Source organism: Liolophura sinensis, chromosome 9 (genome assembly GCF_032854445.1).
Source record: "Liolophura sinensis isolate JHLJ2023 chromosome 9, CUHK_Ljap_v2, whole genome shotgun sequence".
Classification (NCBI taxonomy): Eukaryota; Metazoa; Mollusca; class Polyplacophora; order Chitonida; family Chitonidae; genus Liolophura; species Liolophura sinensis.
The window spans coordinates 16433256-16457231 of NC_088303.1; the positions used below are offsets into that span (position 1 = coordinate 16433256).

General features: G+C 39.5%; 2 protein-coding genes across 5 annotated transcripts; one reads left to right on the forward strand and one right to left on the reverse strand.

Annotated features, from left to right (window-relative positions):
• Positions 1–1519: 1519 nt before the first annotated feature.
• On the reverse strand, positions 1520–6480 carry LOC135475192 (putative ankyrin repeat protein RF_0381). 4 transcript variants are annotated; one of them, XM_064754991.1, is made up of 4 exons: positions 6348–6451; positions 5527–5659; positions 4289–4546; positions 1520–3953 (listed from the first exon to the last, which is right to left on the reverse strand). In XM_064754991.1, the coding sequence occupies exons 3-4, from the start codon at positions 4327–4329 to the stop codon at positions 2936–2938; spliced, it is 1059 nt and encodes a 352-aa protein (XP_064611061.1). In that variant the 5' UTR covers positions 4330–4546; positions 5527–5659; positions 6348–6451; the 3' UTR covers positions 1520–2935. The 4 variants fall into 4 exon arrangements, with proteins under 4 accessions (XP_064611061.1, XP_064611060.1, XP_064611064.1 ...); XM_064754990.1 differs by lacking the exon at positions 5527–5659 and having other exon boundaries at positions 6348–6480; XM_064754994.1 differs by lacking the exon at positions 5527–5659 and having other exon boundaries at positions 6425–6449.
• A 466-nt stretch (positions 6481–6946) lies between these two features.
• Positions 6947–23925, forward strand: LOC135475649 (protein SON-like). Its single transcript, XM_064755581.1, has 2 exons — positions 6947–7105; positions 22828–23925. The coding sequence occupies exons 1-2, from the start codon at positions 6947–6949 to the stop codon at positions 23923–23925; spliced, it is 1257 nt and encodes a 418-aa protein (XP_064611651.1).
• Positions 23926–23976: the final 51 nt, after the last annotated feature.

Here is a 23976-nt window from a genome sequence, read left to right on the forward strand (position 1 = left end):
GTTGGCCCGGTGTTAGTATAATGTGACTGGGTGAAGTGTCATGTCTGGTGTCTTCGGCATGCCACGTCAGTGGCGGGAACACTTTGGCGGCATGGACTCGCCCGAGGCAAGAAGGCGCATATATGTATATACATACATATTGACTCCTCGTCTTCATAGAACTTATGCATTGTTAGGGACGGCGTAAAACCCCGAGGATATATACATTCTGCAATAGGATAAGTGATAATTTCTTTAACACTGCTTTAAAGCTCAGCCACGTACATACACAAATAAAACTACGTAATCTCGTCTACATGAATATGTTAACGTTGAATACCAGCTATTGAAGTTCCTAAAATTCATAAAGTGGGTCGCTGATCAATTTTCAAACATTAGGATCATTCTAAAACTATACATAGTACAGGTACGAGACTGATATTTGGTGAAAGGTCAAAATGTGTGCTATTATTGGTAAATACAGATGAAAACTTTGATTTATTTGATAGCAAATACAGATTTTTGCCCAAACTGCCCTGTATGGTCTCTTTAAGGTTCAAATCCATCTATCCACCTACATGTTCGGCTGAGGCTAGATCCTCGCAGCTCTCTCGGGTTGGCCTCTCTCACAGATACTTCAAATCTGATCGAGTTTCCGCACATCAAATCTGTCCTGGAGTCAAGAGCTCCGGGGTCGAAACAACTAAAAACTATATTTACATGATAATTAACGCATGGGGACTTGGTTATAAAACAGACTTTCCGCTCTTTAAACTAAGATGAGAACAACATAATCTTTATTAGGTGAACATGAAAAGTTAATGTACCGAGAAATTCCGACTATACGGCGAGTCCTTTTCCATGGCAGACAAAGACCAACCAACATCTGCTCTACTCAAACTCAAGATTTGACCATCACATTGGCCAGTCTGCCACACGGGATTTACTCCACATTCAGGGCAGTGGTTAATCTGGTTTAGGAATGGTCTTCGTGAAGTAATAACTCTTTATGTACATTATAATAGGCACACTGAAGGAAAAGCACTACTACACTGGAGATTCCAATTGAAGGAAACGCTTTGATAAAAGTTCGAAGAGCTATCAACTTTTCAAAAGACAAACAAAAAGAGCACTAAAATTGTGGAATACACACAAACAGCCGGAAACTCAGAACTTGGCCTGAAATTTGTCATGATGAAGCCATGTACCGACAGAGGTTTCCATTAGATGAGACGATCCGTTTTTTTTTTTTTCTGCAGTCCACAAAAGTGATTCATGGCGGACAGACAGACTGGGTGTACACCTCTAGTCTAATATGGACAATAACAACACACAACGACATCATTAAACAAGCTTGACATTTCAGTGGTACATGTATTACTCCATTTTATTTTTAGAAAGTCAGCAGCAAGTTCACTCTCAGCAAGCCTGAATGCAAATCACTCATGACAGCAGGAAACACGTCGTTCTGGAGTTGGTCAGTGTGGGGAATGAGCGAAGGAAAGCAAATCTTATGACTGACAGAACAGCAATGCCCTCTACTACTGGAATACAAATGCCACAGATTTCACAAGAAATACGAATGATCATGAATTATCGGGCCAGGTATTGTTATTCAAGACCACTGCTAGTCCATCAGTCACAAAATTTGCTTCCCTTTGTAGAGGGCTGGTGAGCCACTTTGTACAGTGCTTCTTATCTCATGTATGTCACACTATAAATCACAGTCTGGACATACTGTGACAGAGAGTTTCTGGATGGTCATACCAGTGTTACCAGCCCCTGGTGTTATACTCAGCACATTGCAGTTGTCCGTAAGAAGGTGACCTACCCAGAAAATGTGTGCCAATGAAAATACAGATGTTCAAACATTGGATTCACCTGCAAAATTATCATCTCATGTTAGTTGGTGTACACTGGCTACACCTGAATATAAGGGAATTAAAAAGAAATATAGACCAAGATTCACATTTACTATAGTTGAAAGTCGTAAAAATATCTGAGATACTTAAGGGTACAAAAGGTTATAAAAAGCATCAAGAATATTTTGGAGATCACAGATAAATCCATTAAATACAGATTTTACAGATGTAGATAATGATCACAGACATGACAAATTTTGTCTTTTACATGTATCTGTAAATGACTTTATAAAGCTACTTTCAGGACATGGTTTCAAATAACCTATCCAAAAAATCAAGTGGATTTTCTTCATCAGATCATCTTCACACTAGGCGATTTCTTTTTCTCTAAATGAAAGACAGTAAAAATCTCCAGACATACTGTGACCCATGAAAGCTATAAATACACTTGTGTGCTTATGGTTTTAGTTGGGGAGTCATCAGGTGTGTGTGCATATATTATATCGTCTTGTGGCAGGGCAAGTCACCAGACATGACACTTCACCCAGTCATATTCTCCTGACACCGGATCAACCAGTCCTGTTCCACTGTTTTAATCTCTCAGTGCTGAGCACCAAGTGAGACAGCAACAAATATCTTATGATGTCATGTAAATGAATATGAATGTTCATTTACACCACGTATTTCAAACTGATCTATATATTCAACTATATGCCTGACAATGATAGGCATACTCATCTGCAGGCTTTGAATCGCAGACTTTACTTTTTCTTCCATCACATAAAACAATGCACATTACCTTCTGATTGCCAGAGTGAAATAATGACAAATTTTAGTTTCCTATATGGGCGTGCACAAAAAACAGATCTGGATATAATGCACACCCTACCCCAGATAGACAAACACTTTCGAAAATGTATATCACATAGGGATTGTATGCACTGCTGAGAACACCACACATGAACATATACAAATATATATGTATTTTATCTGCAAACATGGTAATAGTATTGTAACTTAACATAAACAAAAATATAGAATTTCATCTGACGAGCCATTACAGAGTAAAGTTTAAATTTCAAAACAGTGTCTCATCACAAAGTTCTAACTTCAGACATTAGCACATACTCCCTCAAGGTCTTAGGAAGAGGCAAGTATTCTACAGACCTCCAGGGAAAATGACCTAACCTCTGTCGGATTGCATGACGACAGCTGCTTTTCAAACTGATGGGTTTTGCAAGCTGGGCCTCTAGCCACTGTCTGCAGGTTGCTCCACTAGGCCTCAAGAAGGCCTCGTCAGATAAAAATGACAATGTTCCCTGAAAATGACAGCCAGCTGCTTGGAGAATCTTGGCCACCCGCAGATTGAGGCGTTTGAGAGATGCCATAACTGGGGTCATCTTGGGCCTGCCGACAGCCCAGTTTACATTACAGTTATAATGAATAAGGAGCTTCACGGCTTTGATGTTGTTCACATTTATAGCATAATGGATTGGGGTTTGCCCGTTCTCATCGCACATATCCGGCGAGATCCCAGCATTCAGCAAGGCAGTGAGGTTCTCTCCAGCGTTGATGTATCCTGAGGTCTGCCATCTTGGATTCAGAGCATGGTGAATGGCCGCCAGTCCCCCAAACGAGAACCTGTTTGGATCACATCCAGCGCCCAGTAGTACTGAGATAATAGGTGGGTCTGCATATATTGCTGCCACCATCAGAGGGGTGCGGCCCTGTTTATCCATGATGTTCAAATTGATGTTGGGAACGGCAATCAAACGTTCCAAGCTGCCAATCTGACGGTTTCTCACAGCAACATGTAGGGCACTTTCTCCGTTGGATTCTGCTCTGGCATTTACATAACAGTTCTGAGAGATGAGGTAGTCAATGACCTGTATGTTGCCCTGTCGGGAGCCTTTCATCAAGGCTGTCTCTCCAAACATCAGGTCATTTGTGTTGGGGTCAAGGCCATGCCTGAGGAGAGCTTGAAGGCACTGAACACTGCCCACTTGTGCTGCATGCATCATACCACATACTAAGACAAGCTCATCCACCTCTGTCTGACGCAACGTCTGCTCCAACTCCTGCACATTGTCATGCTTCACTGCATCAGACACACTGCAACAGACACATGAAGATATTGTACCAAATGAACCATAAATCACAGAAATGAATGAAGAGATTGACATGAGAAGGCTCTGGGTATTAACCCAAGCCAAATACATGGTCAGGCAATTTCGGGTAATTTTTGTTTTTGTTCATAACTTTTGACCAAAACATTCAGTATTTACCATATAACATTGTACATGTAAAGCTGATATTGCTAATCTATCTTACCATGATTGAATAGCAAATGCCAGTAAAGCTTTTTTAAAGACTTACAAGATGAAATGAACCAGGGATTATGGCAGAGTGGATGAATATAAACTCAAACATTTTTAGGTTTGACCTACCTTGCCTCTATCATCATTGCGTCTCTCCTGGCCCGTGACATCTGGGGAGTGGGAAGCCCTAGCCCAAGAATAAGCACAACTCTACAAAGGGCAAAGGGTAAAGGGTACCCTGGTCACAGGTCAGCTCTGCCACATGAACTGACCCATTCCTGCCAGGTCTTTATGCCCTGTCAGCGTCTGTTGCGTCACCCTGGGCAATGTATTTACTGGGCTAATTCTCATATCAGTTAGGCTCAGTGAACTCCCAGCAGCTCAATCCTGGAAATAAATGCAAGCAAAATGTCTGTGGGGGAGGGGTAATCTGAGTGAGTATCTGCTATGTTTAGTAAATTCCCTGATGTTGGTACAGCCAGCTAGACCAAATGCTTACCCCCATTCAGGACGAGGATGAGCAGAACCGTTAAAACACGACGCTTGTGTCCAAGAACATTACACTGACCCAGCGCCAAACTGAAAGAAATATCGGCCCTTTGAACATAGAACAGAGCTGATACTCTTTGGTTGGGTATCAGGTGTTTTTGTTTGTATTTTCTCATTGCCACATTGTTTATACCGATAGTACAAGAGAGCAACTAGGTTTTTGTGACCTCGCTTTAAATAGCTATAACATGACAAAATGGCATCACTAAATGAGTCGCTAGGTATTGACGTTAATTTACTATTTATTTTGTTATTAATTGGTGCAAAATTTTAAAAATATTTTTAGAACATTTCTGGAATACTACTTTATTAATTAATTTAGCTTTAGTGGCTGACTTTATGTTCACTTTAAAACACCACCCATTATTTTGTTTAACACTGCTTTCCCTGAACATTATTGGATACCGACACTGCTCAACTGAACTTCACAGTATTCACCATTTGAGCTCCTGAGCCACACATGCCTACCATCTACAGTTTCTAGACTTGGAAACTAGGATAGTCAGTTATCCTGCATCCTAATGCACAGAACACATCGGCCATTTTCAAAACCTGAATTCAGCACATGGTTAAGCTTCTGAAATGTGGGTGGATATCTGTGCGTGTGTGCACCTGATTCTTACATTGTATCTGTATTTATCAACCCCATCAACATACTGTAGCTCGTAGCGTAAGTGATATTTAATTTCCACATCCACTTAATACATGGTTTGTGCTCAAGTTAAGACATTTAAGAACCCTTTCCAACCACTGACACTGACCTTTATCAGACATTTCCTCGATCTAACTATAACATACATCTTTTTTCAGCTTCTCACCGTGTAATGCTGTTTATCTGAATGACGTCAATCATGCTGACATATGTTAAGAATCTTACATCATGAAGAAATATTTCACGTTATTTAGGTACTCCAATAGAACAGGCCAATGCTCAATGGTGGATTGGTAATTCTAGAGTGAAGTATAAGTAGGCCTATTAAGTGGCATATGCTTTTAAAATGACAAGAAATTGTCTGCACAATAGCTGCACATGTTAAATGACAGTGTGGTGACATTTGTGTGTAGGACTCAAAAGTGAGATATCATGGAATTACCACTCACATATGTCGCGGAATGAGATAAAAATGGCCAGAACACCAAGAAGCCCTCCGCAAAAGTAATTCACCTGACCACTGCCCATGAAACTTAAGTTTTGGCTCGTATTCAAGACTTGGTCTGTCCCCATACCCATATTTAAATTTACTTTGGATAGCTTCTCGATTGTGATCTTACCAAATATTCACAGCCGATTTTCTTGGCTAATGTCAATGCAATAATGTATGTGTCATGCTCACTTATGTGTAGCTGCTGACCTCTAGCCCCCCACGGATACCCTCAACACACATGCAGTGCTGCTATTTCCAGGAAATAAATGTCCGTAAATTGTCAATTCAAGGTAGATCTCAACTTAGTAGTGAGGTGAAAGTTTTCTGTAACTACCTGTGTAGTAAAATTTCCACAACAAGTAGCTTTATAATTAGAAAAACGGGAAACCAAACCAAACTCCCCGAAAGCAGAAATTTATGTTGTTGTTGTTTCACGTCTGAGTTAACTCCGACAATAAATCGACAATTGAGAATAAACACAGCAGTACACTTACAGCTTAATACTAGAGCATGCTATGAGCAATTTTGCTGGAAAACACTCGTTAACAAAAGAAACACACAACCATTTAACCTTGTCAATTTTAACATGACACTTCTCTTGCTTAACAACACTGACAGCCCAACATATCTGCAGCCCTCTGCCGTAGAACCACGGCTTAGATTGGTCGGGCGAGAGCCGGCTTTGTTGGACCTGATAAAGGACAGCGCAAATCACTTTGGGGGGCGACGGGATAGGCTAAAATTCTTAACCGTAGTTACGAACTTTCTTAAAATCACATCGGCTTATAAACCTAACCGTACAACCCATATTGTTAATTTCATACTACTTACTAACTAACCTTTTTGAATAAACTTTCAAAATAACAACGAACCAGGAACTTTAGTTTGTGGAACTCATAAACAACAATGTTCGTAAAAAAGAACTAATTAAGCTATATGTAAGTTCACACTCAAGCGATGTGTCCATGTCTACAATGTGCTTATAGGTCTACGTGTATGTGGTACCAAGTTTTCAGTCATATGACGACCAGAAGCCATCGGGTGTGTGTACATATAGGCCTACTGTGCCGCCTTCTTGTACCAGGGCGAGTCCATGTCGCCAAAGTGTCGGCACCGAAGGATCATGGTGACACCACCGACCAGACATGACGCCCCTACTCCCCTACCAGTTGCGGAATGTAACTCTGAAATGGAGCAACGCAGTTGCGATCGAAAGCAGGAGAGAAACAGGCCCGAATATGTCGAACTGACGGTATGTAGAGTACCGCTGTTCACACTAAAAAATTCCCTATAGCATAGGCCTCAATCAATGTCATGACAATAACTCAAGTTAAAAAAAGCACATTTTTAGGGTCTTGAAAACTCACCAAATGCTATGGTATAGGCTCGAGGAATGTGATAGCTTTTCATGAACAGACGTGATTGCCATGAACCCTTTCGGTTCTGCGAATCTCACAACAAGTCAACTACGAGCACCAAATGCTGTTTCTCTCCGTTTCAAGTACGAAAATAGGACAGAATTATGTAAGGAGAAGCAGTATAAAGTTTTCAGTGATGTTGGAAAGAAGCAAGGTATGTTCTAAGGGGTTGAGTGAAAACAGTATTCAAATCGTGTACCATGCTAGAATATAGCTTGTCGATAACAAAATATGCATTCCAGTTGCACTTTGATTGCAACTGTTCATGTATCCAACGTGGCGATCTAATTCAACACGATGAATATATCGTCCCCTTGCCACGGGTTAAGCAGAATTAGACACAATCATGATGCAGAGCGCAAGAGATTCTGCACGTTCTGTCCATATTTACTTACAAGACAATTATACTCATTGTTAAACACCAGAAACTTGGAGTGAACATAATTAAGACGCACAGTATAGAGAGAAAAACCAGAGCAGACCACTCAGATGGGGTGAGCTTTACTTTCACGCATGCGTTGTCGACAGAAACCCTTTTTGGGGACAAGTCAGTGATTGGGTAAAATTCCAGTTTTGTTCGTTCAAGCTCATTCGTTTACTGGGTTTACCAACCTTCATTTTGACCATTCTTCCGTCAATGACCTTGGAGACACGTTAGCGACCTGCCTTGAATAACCATTTTTTGTCTACTTACTGACAATAGAGTGTTCTTAAATATGATCATGAAAATCAAAATGGGCAGTATGTATTCGATCATGGAAGAACAATATGTTTATATCTATGCACAGTTACTTTGTTGATTATAGGATGTGGGCGCAAAATAAGCCAGGTGATATTTTGGCTTGAATTACGCGATATACTCTCTAAGAACGTGTGTGTACAAATTTGAACATCCATACTGACTTGCGTATCAGCGGTACACCTATATATACAGGTCACTGTGAATGCACAGTTGGTAGAGCGTCCACTTCGGGAGCGGTAAATCCAGGGTCAATCCTGGGTCGAGTCACACCTAAGACATTAAAAAAGAGGAAGTTGTAACTTCCTCGATTCCTCGACGAAGGGGATAGTGCAACCACTGGTTGACTTGTATCTGTATAATGTCTCGGGCGGTGAGGCTCACCTGCTTTCGGTAAGGCGTCTCAGTGAAGCAACACTAGATAAAAGAGCGGTGGAAATCCGTCCTGCAACAAGGAGGCACATTACATGCACTCTAAGGATTCCTTCGTCGTCATTTGACTGAAAAATTGTTAAGTGCGACGTTAAACACCAAGCACTCAATATGGATGTTTTTACATGGATTACACTATTTGTGTACTGCTGGTACAGAAAATAATGTAGATGTGCATTTTTGCCACAACACTGTGTATCACTAGTACACACTAGTTTTTAGGGAGTAGCCACTCGCCTTCGCCTCCGCTATATATAGCGTTATCTTTTCCAAACATCATATAAATTATCCTCACGAGACTAAGGGTTGGGTCTGGACAGGTAGGACATTTTATTTTTCCTTCCGGAGAATTCTAAACCGGTTTTATTCTGTGTTAAGCAAACACAACACTTCGTCTCTGTTAGTGTCGATCAAAATAAAATCATCGGAGAGAATATTTAAATTATACTGCTCTCGCTGTTCTTGGAGTGTTGTGATCCTACTGCAGCCCTGGTTGAGCCCTTAATTGCAGTGTTCATGCATGAAGTGTGGATGGGTGTGTCCCGCGTGGGAATGTTCGTTAGAGATCTACAAAGGCTAGTGCAGTTTACTCCAGATTCTTTGATTTCCCCATCATACGATGACACTGACGATAGCAGTATATGAGTGAAGTATATACTCTTTGGTTCGACACTAAAAGCCAATAAATTTTCTATCCAGCCAGTCAGTATAAATAAAATGTCAGGCACTCAATGTTTGAACGTCAGTCCGTATTATGGATGTAAAACACAGAAAAAAGGACGAAGACGTGGATGCTTGTACAGTTATATTTTATTGCCACATAAATTTATTGATGAACACTGGGCCAGAACACCTTTGTTACGTAGTAGTTGTCTTGTAAGAAACTGCCAAGATACAGCTGTGTTCAGTGTCTAGTATACTATGAATCGCTGTTGTATATTCTTATCCAAAGTTTTACCTGTCCATCTTCTATCTTGTATAACGTAACACCTCTGTAAATATCACAGAATGACTGTTGTAACTATCTCGCTTGGCGTTCAGCATTAAAGGGGATAGTGCAACGACTAGTTGACCGGTATCAGTATAATGGCTCGGGTGGAGCGGCTTACTTGCGTTCGGTAAGTCGTCTGAGTAAAACAGCACTAGATAAAAGAAAACCCGTCCTGCAACAAGCAGGCATATGCACTCAAAGGATTCCATCGTCGTCATATGACTGAAAAATTGTTAAGTACGACGTTAAACCCCAAACACTCACTCACTCACTCTCTATTATAACGATATGCGTCGTTAATAGTTATGTCCAGGCAAAGTTAGCGAATCATTGTGACTAGAATGCAATCATGTTTGATCATATACAGTACTGAGAGTGATGCCCTTTTAGAAACCATTGAAACATTACATAAATCGAAAAGACAATAAGTGATGAATATATTAATTTATCACTTCGGTAATATTGCAGTAGAACGCAAGTCAACAAAGACTCAATAATACATTTATTACATTAATACATTTGCTAAAGTTCATATTACCAGTCTTTTAAAGTGAAAAAACATAGTATATCAATTGCATAAAATAACACATTACACGTTTGGACAATTTGTATTATTTATGCAGAACAAATACATTTAATGTACTTGTATTATGTACTATGGCCGACATATTCGAACAAATGTCAAATTATAGTTGCAAGTTTTGTTGGAATCATGAATTTCGGTCAAACGCACGGACTTACATCTTGTCCGTTTTCTATCTTGAATAAACAGATACCTCTGTTGATAAAACAACAATTACATCAGCCTCATCATTGGTTCGAGAGAAAACAAAAACATATGTTAAACACAGCAAAGGGTTTTCTAACATCGTTCCCGTGTCTATCAATATCACCTCATAGCTTTCATTTCCAGATGAGCATTACGCTATACAGTAGCTATAGATGGAATGCAAACTTACTTGTACGTTTTCTGGTTACCATTCTTTGACCGCCCAACGACGACATCCCGTGACACGGCTATATCCTCGTTACTGTACACTAGCTCCACATTTCCCTTTTAAGTGGAATGGCTCTCAATTCCTACTGGATAAAACTTGCGACGTTCTGTAAAAGACAAATGACATGAAATCGATATCCTCGCAAGAATGTGAAAATGAAAATTACCATTAATGTCAATCTTCCAAGAAGAGAGACTTCCTTTTGAGATAAGTAAAATTTACTTTTAATCTTCCGCATGGGTCGCGAGTTGGTTGGAAACTTATTGCCTAACCCATCATTTTGAAAAACAAAAATGGAATACCACCAATCCAAAACTGTCAAAAAAAAACAAAAAAACAAAAAAAAAAACAACAAAAAAACAAAAAACAAAAAACAAACAAAACAACAACAACAAATAAATAACACTACTATACGCTTCCGGTATCCAGTACCGCGTGATAACTTTGGTCTGGCATTTTCAACACATTAGCATTGGCTTGGTTTTGTGTTACTTAAACGTACATGTACAGACCATACAGCGTAAAATCGGGGCGAATATCACTGTGCATGGTTTGTTTCTGGTCAGCATAATCCTTTCCTAGTGTGCTTATACAAGATCGATATTCTAGCTCTACTCTTCGACTCGAGGATTCGATCAGCTGCTCAACTATATAAATACCTGTTTTGACAGGCAAACAGTGATTACTTTACCACCGTCAGGATAAAATGCATATGAAGCATGCAAATAATGACGTATACAAGTGTATTTTATTTTGGGATCTGTGTTCATAAAAATCCAAATAAAAATGTTATTTAAAAGTAAAACAATTCAGGAATGTATATCTACAGTAATAATCTGAAATTTGTTATGTTTGTCATGGTTACACTTTATTTATTTATTTATTTATTTGATTGGTGTTTTACGCCGTACTTAAGAATATTTCATTGATACCACGGCGGCCAGCATTTTGGTGGGAAGAAACGGGGGAAAGCCCGGGGGAAACCCACGACCATCCGCAGGTTGGGGCCAGACCCTCCCACTTACAGTCATGCTTATATGGTATTGCAATATTGTTGTTCTTATGGAAACACACACGTGATTGTGATATTCAGATGTTGAGTTAAGATTATGGCCACTACATTACCATAGTTTTATGGATTATTACACTGATATTATATGGCATACAATGCATTTGAATTTAAGGATTGTAAGTTAATCATTTGATGATTTTTCTTAGAAACCTATACTATTTTCCGGCGTATAGTGGAACGTGGCGGGTTTCGGCGTAAAGCCTGTTTACCTTCGTAATTCACCACAGGCTTATCTGGTGCAAAATGGATAGCGTCTTTTGAATACAGATTCCAGAACTCGTCTTCATCTCCACTATTGGGGGCGAGAGTCCAGTTTGCGGCGGTTTCTTCCACGGCATTTTTCCACTCTAAAATAGTAAAATTTTTACAAACGTAAATATACCCAGATTAACATTCTTGAAAACTTTGACTAGTGTCTGGAATACATCTGTTTATTAGTTAAAATCGTGTAATTAATTACCAACCAAACAATTCGCAGCATATACAGCAAGCAGAACCCGATTTTCACGCTTCATGTATGATGTTGCGTAGATTTACATTTCATTCTTTTATCTTCTTAAAAAAATGCTTCCTCGCCGGTTTTTAAATTGGGTGTTGTTTTGCCAATACTATTTTGCAAATCATTGCAGTGTGTAAGAAGACTACAGTTTCCCATAAGCAGAAGGTTACACACAAGAATCGACGATATACAAAAGAAGGCTGGAGACTTCGTGTCCTCTCCCGGGGTTGGGAGACGTTTGAAAACATGGCGTATAACTTCGCCTACAACTCAGATATCCCACAAATTTCCGATGGAACACATGCTTTTACAAAGGCCACAACACAGAGATGCTGCTCTGACAACTGCCTAAAATCCCTGTTAACGTACAAGTAAATTTGTAGCTGTAACTGTAAAGACTTTACGCGAACCAATATTTCATTCCGGTCTTTATAGGCCTTCGCTATACTCGGTCTCCTTCAAATAGCACATTTGAGAAAGAATGCATAATACATACATTCGTGTATAGCTTTTTTGTAATATTGCATTTCCAACCTTTCGCAATGCAGTTGCATATAAAATGCAAATCATTCTTACCTTTTTCATTCCAGCTAACGACACCAAGGTAAGCAGAATTCCTGTCCACATTTTCAGCTCCTTTTGACAAGACAATCAGATAGAAACTGTAACGAAATTGTTTCGGAGGGATACAATGCATAGTGTCTGATTGGCTGGTATGAGAAAAGAGATCAGGTTATACATGTGGGTTAAGCTGAATTTAAGGAGGAGTATACGCCTTTTTAACCGTTAAAAATACAGTTACTTTGTAGAGCAGGGAATACGCTGCGACCGTTTTACTATACCGTTTAACAGTAGTCTGTAGAGAAGGAACGAAGCTTATATATATACTCACTGCTATGCAGAGTACTATGCTGCAGGCTTTAACCCGGGAAATATTGTCCGCGTGGATTCTTTAAGTATCAGATATACTGTGTTCAGATCATTACCATACAACATTAATTCATCAGGTGTAAATACCGATATAATTTTTTGTAGTTAGTTTACCCTGGGTTTTTAGAATGGAAATACTTTACAGCGTATCACACAAATGACATGACTGTCCTAGAAATCACAGAGTAGGCCTAGCTGGTTTGAGGCTCTGGGCAAAATCTTCGTCTTACCCAATGCGTAATGCGCACATTATTGATAATGAAGACAACAATGCGTAATACGTACATTATTGGTAATGCAGACACCAATGGGTAATGTGTACATTATTGATACTGAAGACAACAATGCGTAATGTATGCATTATTGATACTGAAGACAACAATGGGTAATGTGTACATTATTGATACTGATTTTTTTTTTTTTTTTTTTTTTTTTTTTTTTTTTTTTTTGATTGGTGTTTTACGCCGTACTCAAGAATATTTCACTTATACGACGGCGGCCAGCATTATGGTGGGTGGAAACCGGGCAGAGCCCGGGGGAAACCCACGACCATCCGCAGGTTGCTGGCAAACCTTCCCACGTACGGCCGGAGTGGAAGGCAGCATGAGCTGGTCTTGAACTCACAGCGACCGCATTGGTGAGAGGCTTCTGGGTCATTACGCTGCGCTAGCGCGCTAACCGACTGAGCCACGGAGGCCCCTATTGATACTGAAGACAACAAACCAGCGACAGGTAGATGTGTGTGCCATTGGCTTCAGTTGGGTTCAAATTAATGTAAATATATATGTTTTATTAGATTCCATGTTTTCAAAGTTGAGCATGAATCCAAGTCAAAATATACTGTTGTTGTAAACATCCACTTGTCGGCAAAGTCACCGTTACAATCTGGAACCGTCCTCTATCTGATTTGAAATGCGTCGCAAAGGAAGCTGGCCAGAACGCCTCAGACCCATATATTCTTTTCCAGTGATCGACAATGTTAACGTTGTGGTCTGTAACTTAGTCACAAGCATTACATGATCGGTAAGCATTGGCGCCTACCTTGCCCAACCGCTGAGACAGCAACCATTAAAATATCGACCAACGTTGACCGTCAAAACCTGAAACCTTCATGTGCCAGTAGGTTGGGGGGAGGGGGTATTCAGGGATGTCAAGGGCACTCAACTGTCTGACTCCATGTGTAATACTTTCAAACTTTATAACTGCACAAAGTTCGGACAGTTTCCATTATTTTTATAATGGCATCACATTTAGTACATTTTTTTCCGTATCATACAACCTAGCCGATTATACGGAAACTGCCTCGGAAGTGGAACAGCCTGAGTAGACATGACGTCACAACGCAATTCCATAATTTCGACATGCTGAAGCTCTGTCAACATTAATTTTATTAAACTTTCATTCGCTGGGGAAAAAATCCAAAATCTATCCAATACCAGTATGAGAAACTTCAAATTGTAGTCTTTCGTGGGAGATAAACATTAACCAGGTGATGTGTTGTCTTTTATGTTTTTTTTTTCATATGTAGACCTATCTTGTGATGAGCGATTGTTTACTCCAGCCTCTCTGCTTTCCTCCACGCATGAATATGGCCCTATCATAATAATCAAATCAACATATAAATAATTAATATACCATTACTTGAAAAAAGGTAGAGTTGTTAGGTGAGGGCCCTGTGCAAATATAAATAATAAATTAGAGATGAAATTTCAAACAATGTAGACCGTGTCATGCAACACACCGACCGGTATGTTTACCTCCCCGAATTTTTTTCGTTTCATGCGGATTTATTTCTACAGATAAAAGAATTTGAGATGGTTTACTTGTTAGATTTGTTATATGATTTATATAAAGATAAACCAGTGTTATTAGTGCGTTTGTTCTTATATTTTGATACTTCACAACCACACGCCCCCAGGAAGTGAAAAAAGAAACATTTGTTTCAAGACGTTCCAATCTGAGCTTAGCAGTATGACGTCATAACACTACAGACGTGCAACTTTTTTATTGTTGTGACACCCAGCAATAAAACGTGGTGTTTATACACAGATAAGTTTATTTCTCAATTATTTTCTCTTGCACTCAGTTTGCAATTATTTTGACGTTTACAGATTGGATTTAACATTGACAGCCCAACGCACTGTGTATAATTTGTTAACCAGATAAAGTCAGCAATGTAATAACACTAATGTAAATTCCTACATTTATTTGTTTGTTTTTATTGTGGTATAAGTTACGTTTTGCTTCCAGCATGTGGCAAATGGAGAATATATCTACATATCCGTAATCCCTGGGGGGTTTGTATACAAAGATGGAATCTTTTCCAAATTATTTTGAATAACAGGCTACTAATCAGTTATGAAGTTTATGGTTATTGTGAAGTTTAGATAGCATTTTAGATACAATATTACTGTAAATTGTTTTATCTTCAGGGGGCCTCTGTGGCTCAGTTGGTTAGCGCGCTAGCGCAGCGCAATGACCCAGGAGTCTCTCACCAATGCGGTCGCTGTGAGTTCAAGTCCAGCTCATGCTGGCTTCCTCTCCGGCCGTACGTGGGAAGGTCTGCCAGCAACCTGCGGATGGTCCTGGGTTTCCCCCGGTCTCTGCCCGGTTTCCACCCACCATAATACTGGCCGAGGTCGTATAAGTGAAGTATTCTTGAGTACGGCGTAAAACACCAATCAAATAAATAAATAAATAAATTTTATCTTCAGCAGTTTTGATCGATAGCCTCTCCGAATTTTATGTTTCTTTCACGTCAAGTTCAAGTTCATTTATTCACTCTTTCCACACTCGGTGGCACCAGAGACATACAGGTTGGCACTAGAGGCACACAGGGTGGCACCAGAAGCACACAGGGTGGCACCAGAGACATACAGGGTGGCACCAGAGGTACACAGGGTGGCACCAGAGGCATACAGTGGTTTACATGGATGGCGTAATGAATTCTCAATCTATAGGCCTACATATGATCATCTAAACAATACTAATTCTTAATATACAGGCTTCAGGATCACGAAGCTATCTTTGACTTAAGTCAGAATTTCATTTATTATACTTGATTGTTCCTTTCAGATATTTCAGCTAAAATTTGTTGTGCAAAAACATAAACAGAATTTTTTTTAAGTTGTCAAGCATTATTTTGACCTTGTTACATTATAAATAAGAATTTAAAAATGGGCTGAAATTTTGACTTAAGTCTAAGATCGTTTCGTGATTCCGGGGCCAGGATTTCCGAACACCTATTATTCTCTGTATATTGCTGTTGCTTCTAACATAAACCTACACACATTATGTAAGATATATTTGCTCTTAGATTTAGACAGCTTTTGAAAGGCAAAAACACTATTTATTTTCACTTTACTTTAAATTATATGCTTTAAATTATTAAACTTGGGGTAAACGAGTAAAATATGTAGTTCACCCCCAGGCTGCTAGTATTACAGTTCTTCCACAATCGTTCCTGTTTGGTTTGGTTACGCCATCTGCCAGTCCTTATAGGTAAGCGGTGATTGCTTGTTCTAAATTTTGCTAATAGCTTATATACTTTCCGGCTTAAAGCTGACAAATAAAATTCTAATTCAGTTTTAACCTTAAAAACTTAGATGAGGATGACAGTTCGGTCTGTCAGTTTCGGATAAACTGGTATTTAAAACGTTGTTTAAATAAAGCTAAAACTGTGGAATATTTCGTACAAATTGGTTATTCCGAACATACTCGAAGCCAGTCATACAAAGTATGTTCTTGCACAAACATTCCTCGTAGATAACATAAATTTATACATAATATGTGACAGTTTACTTTGACTGGAATTGTTAAATAGTTTAAACCAGTATGAAACAGTACGTTTATAGATATGAGTATACATTGGGAACACACCCATTTCACCATAGACAGCACAGTTTTGAGTAGTTCCAAGTGCATTCTTTAGATATTTAAGAGAAAATATTTCACACAGTTTTAAGCACTCGAAGCCCCGAATTTCACATTCGAATAAACATACTAGGCTAACCATTTAATCAAGGAGTTATATTGTACAAGCTAATGGCAGTAACAGCGCGGAACACTTGCGGCTCATTGCAAACAATGCTTTTGAGGACTGGTTAATTAACTGCTTTTCAGCTTATAAAAACGAGCAATATTTCGGTAGCAATCGACTATTTCAATTTCATGACCTTTAAATAATAAATGCAGGACATACGTTCTATGATTTCGTTTTTACGTTGAATAGTGAGTGAAATAACACCCACATTGTTGGCCTCTAAAAACTCTTCAACATCGTTCAAAAACAACGAAAACAAGAGAGGCATGTATTTTCCTTTGTTCTTGCATATCTTAGGAGGGCATATATTGTCGAATGGGTTTGATTTTTATCTTATATGCATACTATAAAGGACGTTATTTTATCATTACAGGCCTAGAAAAGCAAAGGATGGGCAAGGGGCAATGTCCCCGTCTGTATTACTTAGTGGTTATTTCGCCGTTTTGCATTGTGAATGGGCTAAGTGGTCAGCGCTTGACATAGAGCAAGGTTGTTTACATGGGAGGTCCTGTCTTTTGGACTGTTGGAGTGTATTTAGATCGAGCTATCTTTCTGGATGCTGACTTTCAATGCTGATGATTTTTCTGTATAGTAAATTGGTCATCCTTTCGAGAGTCTATTACGTATTGTTGTAAATATTATTTCTCTCCATCGAAACTAGGGGATTCTAGTGTAGGGCTCAGGCGTATCTCGCAAGGGTTAGTTCGCATTCTATAGTCGTCAGATGAAAACAATCAGCTTTCACATCACAGGAAAGTACATTTTAAAAGGTAGGAATTTTGTTCTTTGCAAGTAACTAGGCATTGGCACCATGTGACGCTGAAATTTCGAAAGCTCTATTTTTACTGTGCAAACAAACATCGAGTGAGCGTTTCATCACGTTGGATCGCTTAGATTGCGGACTAGATGACCGCTATCAGCCCCCATAGAAAACAGTCCTTGACAGAGTTTGTTTTGATATTTTAGAGAATCTAAATTTTCTTTAATGTGTTCAGAGTGGTAAATTTTCTGTTATGGCGTTAATCATTGTACCTGATAAATTATTGAAAAGCAACAATAGTTTTAACCACCACCACCTCCCTAAATTCGTAACAATCTTACGAACCAAACGTAAAACGTAATCCGAGTAGATGACTCGAGGATCGGCTTGATCCCGGTCTCGCGATTTCGAGATTGACGCTTTAACCATTACGCAACCGAAGCGATCCAGCTAAAATTACTGAAAATGCCATGTTGGCATCACATTTGGAACATTTTAAGTGAAAACAATGCCAAGGGGCCAGGCCTAGGGGACTTGTAGCCCATCAGCAGAACTGTGGATTGCGCAGGAATACAATATAACACTAGAGTATGAAACCAGAGGAGCTACGAAAGTAGGAGAGATGGTTTATTCATTTATTTGATTTATTTCATTGGTGTTTTACACCGTACTCAAGAATATTTCACTTATACGACGGCGGCCAGCAGATGGCTTAGGTTCACATGTATAACTAGTGAAATCCAGCCTCCTCTAGCCTATCTCATTCAGTTACAGTGTCAGTACAATTGATTCTTGCATACTATCAAACCGTGGTTGAAATTTGAGCAGTTAGATTTTATTCTCACATATATTCACGGATATACACTGAATACTTTTGTTTATCAGCCTTTGTTTAAGATTCCCATCCATTCTTTCACCTGTCCATCTTCTATCTTGTAAAAGCGAACGCCTCTGTAAATAACAATGTTGAAAAAAAAACATTGTCATGAATATTAAGACGCGAAAAAGCTTTTTGTTTGGCCTTACATATATATACTTAATACTGAAATAAATACATAGCATTTAGTTCTAGGAAAAAAACCCATTTTAAATCGATAGTTTAATACATTTGCTGCATGCATTCAGCTAGAGGTTTTGACATTCTCATTTCTTTTATGTAAGTAGAATAGCGCAAAAACAAACTTACTTCAAATGCACCTGAACACCCTCCTTTGTCCGCGATACGCCTAAGTGTCTGGCGACTGCCATCTCCTCGTCACTGTACACCAGCTCCACAAAGCCCGTGTATAACCAAAACGGGAGATAGCCCCTTTTCGTCATATATTGTTGGAATTCTTTAAAAATAAGAAAATTTGTTGAGGCTTTCCATTTTTCATTACTACAGACAGCGCAATGGGTGTAAAATTGTCAGCTCACATTTCATGGCTGTCAAGGGAAAATGTAAGAAGTTAAAAACGCAAGATACACGCTTAATTAAGATAGATTAACGTTTTCTGCTTCAAAATCGTCCAGCTGTCAATAACATTGCATAATTTAACCCAAAGCTGAAAGGTCCAAACTCTAAATTCTGTGTGATTGCACTGCGCCGTATCAGTGACGTTATCAGCGGTGGCTTCCTGCAATGGAATATCCCATCCCTATTTTAATAATCTATACGTGTACAACCAAGGTATTGGTCTCTATGGCGTATTCGCTAAAGGTTGCTGATGGTTTTAAGGTTGCCTGTTCACATCCTTTTCTCTTGTTCACATTCTTTCATTCAACCGCAGGTTTACAGTAAAATGCATGTGTGCCTAATACCTGGTGAAAATTTCTCGAACTATCAAATCGACAAAACAAAAAAAAAAAAAAAATAAACATTGATTGCATATTTTCCGACATGAATTATCACGTTTGGAATTCTTTTGTAAACGCCTGTTTAAAACCAATTTGGTATTACCTTGATGATTCATGGCAGGCCTTTCATCTCCCAAATGGATAGCGTCTTCAGTATACAAACTCCAAAATCCGTCATGCTCTGGAGTGTTGACTGCAATGGTCCACTTTGCGTAGAATTCTATCACGGCAGTTCTCCATTTTAAAAATTCAAGCTTGTATCATTTAAATTGTTAACCTGACTTTCACAATCGAGATTTAAACGAATATTATAAACTCACTTAACGTTTACTAGTATAACATTTTAAACGTTGTACACAAAAGGAAATCATTCTCACCCTTTTCATTCAGAGCAAATGTTCCAGCTGACACGACCAAGGTAACCAGAAGTCCTGTCCACATCTTGGGCTCTTTCTGATTAGAAAGTAATGCCGAGACTGTAGCGAGAAGGTGTTAAGCACACTATCATAAACTATTTCATCAAGTGTAAATTCCGACATCCAAACATTCGTCAGCTAACAGGACAAGCAGATTTTTTTAGTTGGTAATCACTCGTAGACACGTGGTGATTAATTTCACGATTGCACATTCATCATTGTGTGCTGGATCGACATGTTGTGTACAAGCTACGGTCGCATATCGTGCAAAGTTGATTAAATATTTCGAATATCAAGGTACAATATTATCTGGTGTTAAAGCCATGAAACCTAGTTCATTATATGTTACAAGGTACACATTCAACAAGGCGAAATCGTGGTCTTTTGACAGAAAATCTGTAGATTTCCCCGTTAGCAATAATCGTAAATACTTGGTGACAACAATCGGACGACAACAATCGTGTCTATGCGTCGAAACAGACCAGCCGTCAACCAATAAGGGTGCTCCGTGTCAATAATTGCAAGGCCAATTCCCAAAACGACGTTTAACACATTACCGAAGAACTAAGAAAGTATATAAAGTACGAAAATAGGACGGAATCATACAAAGAGAAGCGGTCAACAGTTTCAAATAATGTTTGAAAGTCGCAAGGTATGTTCTAGGCAACTGAGTAAAATCATTATTCAAATCGTGTACCACGCTAGAGTATCAGTTATCGATAACAAAATATGTATATCAGTTGCGCTTTGATTGGAACTGTTCATATATCCAAGGTGGCGATCTAATTCAACACGATGAATACAGAGTCCATAACCCCGAGTTAAGCGTAATTAGACACAGCCATTAAGCAGGGCGCCAGAGATTCTGAACGCCCTGTCCACATTTACTTATAAGAGAATTGCAGTCCTTGTAAAACTTAAGAAATTTGGAGTGAAGGCGTTTGATGCAATAGCCTTGTTGTTTTGGAAATGGATCTTGCGATTATCGACTTGGAACGCCCTTTACGGACTACGAATGGTATAGGAATGTCGGACTTGACGCTTATATTGTCACACGTTTGGGTATGTAGTCTTGCATTTGTCACAATCATACCGTAAACTGCACTAATCTAATCGACACACATACACGCATTGACATTCGTATTCCAGCCATCAACCAAATTCGATGGCCAAATCGCAAGGACAATTCCACAGCGACGTTTCACACAAACCACCAAAGAACTTAGAAAGTATATGAAGTACAAAATTCGGACCGAATCATGCATAGAGAAACAGTTAACAGTTTTCATTGATATTGGAAAGGTGTTGTTCTAGGCAAATGAGTGAAATCAGTATTCAAATCGAGTACCATGCTGGTAAATAAATTGTCGATAATAAAAGATACATCTCAGATGCGTTTTGATTGTAACTGTTCATATATTCCACGTGGCGGTCTAATTCAGAACGATGAATATACACCCCCTACCACCGGGTTGAGCACTGTGAAACCATTTGCATAGATGCGAACACTGTGCAATTATATTAACAGATATGTGCCTTAAACATGCGGAATAACATTTACTAACTGTACAATTTAAAAAACACACTCATACAAACACACAACTACGTGTCGGCCATCTACCGTACCTACAGACGAGAATCATTCACACCTCTGATTCAGCTTTATCCATACACCGTCATTTATACAGAACGGAGAAAATTACTTTTCAATGACAATTGACATAAACATTTAGCTGTTTTTCAACACTGTGTTTTTTTTATTAAAAGACAACCACTTTTGTTTCAGACAGTTCTAAAATTATTGATCTAACTATTCTGACTATCATGAAATGTCTAATTCATGCCTCCAAGTACCATATCTCAAGTACAATCTCCTTATATATCTACATAAGATATTTCATTATAGAGGTTATTAGAACTTATTCATTTATATATCATTTGAAGAGAAAAAAGATATACGGTAATTATTCATCATTTTTATGTTATCCTTTTTTTACCTTTTATGTTTTTCTTTCATGTATAGGCCTACCTTGTTATGAGCGATTGTTTAATCCAGCCTCTCTGCTTTCCCCCGGCCATGAGCATGACCGACATCACTATAAAAAAATTACCATATAAATAAATAAACAAATAAATAAACAAATAAATAAATAAATAAATAAATAAATAAATAAATAAATAAATAAATAAATAAATAAATAATATACCATTCTCTCCAGCTGTGAGCTTAGGGTCGTCTGCAAGTATGCATAATAAATAACAGATGAAATTTCAAACAATATCGAGTGTGTCATGCAACACACTGGCATTTCAGTCTGAGTTTATGGCGACATAATACGTGTACAGTAAACTTTTACATTCCTATGACACCCAGCAACAAGAGACGACGTGTGTACACAGATAAGTCTTTTTCTTAATTAGTTTGTCTAACGTTTATTTTGCAGTGATTTTGACGTTTATAGATTGGATTTAAGATTGACAGCGTATAATCTATTTTCCAATAATTTGATAAAGTCAGCAATGTAATAACGCCGATGTCAATTCCTAGGTTTACTTGTTTGTTTTTATTGTTGGTTTAAGCTACGTTTTGTCTCCAACATGTGGCAGATGGAGAATATATCTACATATCGGCACTCACTGTGGCCTGTATACAAAGATGTAATCTTTTCCAAATTATTTTGATTAGCTGGCTACTAATCTATTATGAACTTTAGGGTTATAACGAAGTTTGGATGGCATTTTAGATACAATTTTAGTGCACATTGCTACATCTTCATTAGTTTTGACCACGTTTTTTTCACGTCAAGTTCATGTTTATTTATTCACTCTATTCCACACAAGGTGATACCAGAGGCATGCAGGGTGGCACCAGAGGCATACAGGCTGGCACAAGAGACACACTGGGTGGCACCAGAGACACTCAGGGTGGCACCAGAGGCATACAGGCTGGCACCAGAGACACACTGGGTGGCACCAGAGACACTCAGGGTGGCACCAGAGGCACACAGGCTGGCACCAGAGACAGACAAGGTCGCACCAGAGACACACAGAATGGCACCAGAGGCATACAGGGTGGTACCTAAGGCATACAGGGTGGCAGCAGAGGCATACAGGCAGGCACCAGAGGCATACAGGCTGGCACCAGAGACACACTGGGTGGCACCAGAGACACTCAGGGTGGCAGCAGAGGTACACAGGCTGGCACTAGAGACAGACAAGGTCGCACCAGAGACACACAGAGTGGCACCAGAGACACACTGGGTGGCACCAGAGACACTCAGGGTGGCACCAGAGGCACACAGGCTGGCACCAGAGACAGACAAGGTCGCACCAGAGACACACAGAATGGCACCAGAGGCATACAGGGTGGTACCTAAGGCATACAGGGTGGCAGCAGAGGCATACAGGCAGGCACCAGAGGCATACAGGCTGGCACCAGAGACACTCAGGGTGGCAGCAGAGGTACACAGGCTGGCACTAGAGACAGACAAGGTCGCACCAGAGACACACAGAGTGGCACCAGAGGCATACAGGGTGGTACCTAAGGCATACAGGGTGGCAGCAGAGGCATACAGGCAGGCACCAGAGGCATACAGGCTGGCACCAGAGACACACTGGGTGGCACCAGAGACACTCAGGGTGGCAGCAGAGGCACACAGGCTGGCACTAGAGACAGACAAGGTCGCACCAGAGACACACAGAGTGGCACCAGAGGCATACAGGGTGGTACCTAAGGCATACAGGGTGGCAGCAGAGGCATACAGGCAGGCACCAAAGACACACAAGGTCGCACATACAGAGACATACAGGGTGGCACCAGAAGCACATAGGATGGCACCAGAGTCACACAACGTGGCACCAGAGACATACAGGGTGGTACGAGAGGCACACAGAGTGGCACAAAGGTCACACAAGTTTGAAACTGCACTTGGAATATAACAGAATGTAGAAAGTTGAGAAGGAGTTTTATTATTTTTTTACCTATATATA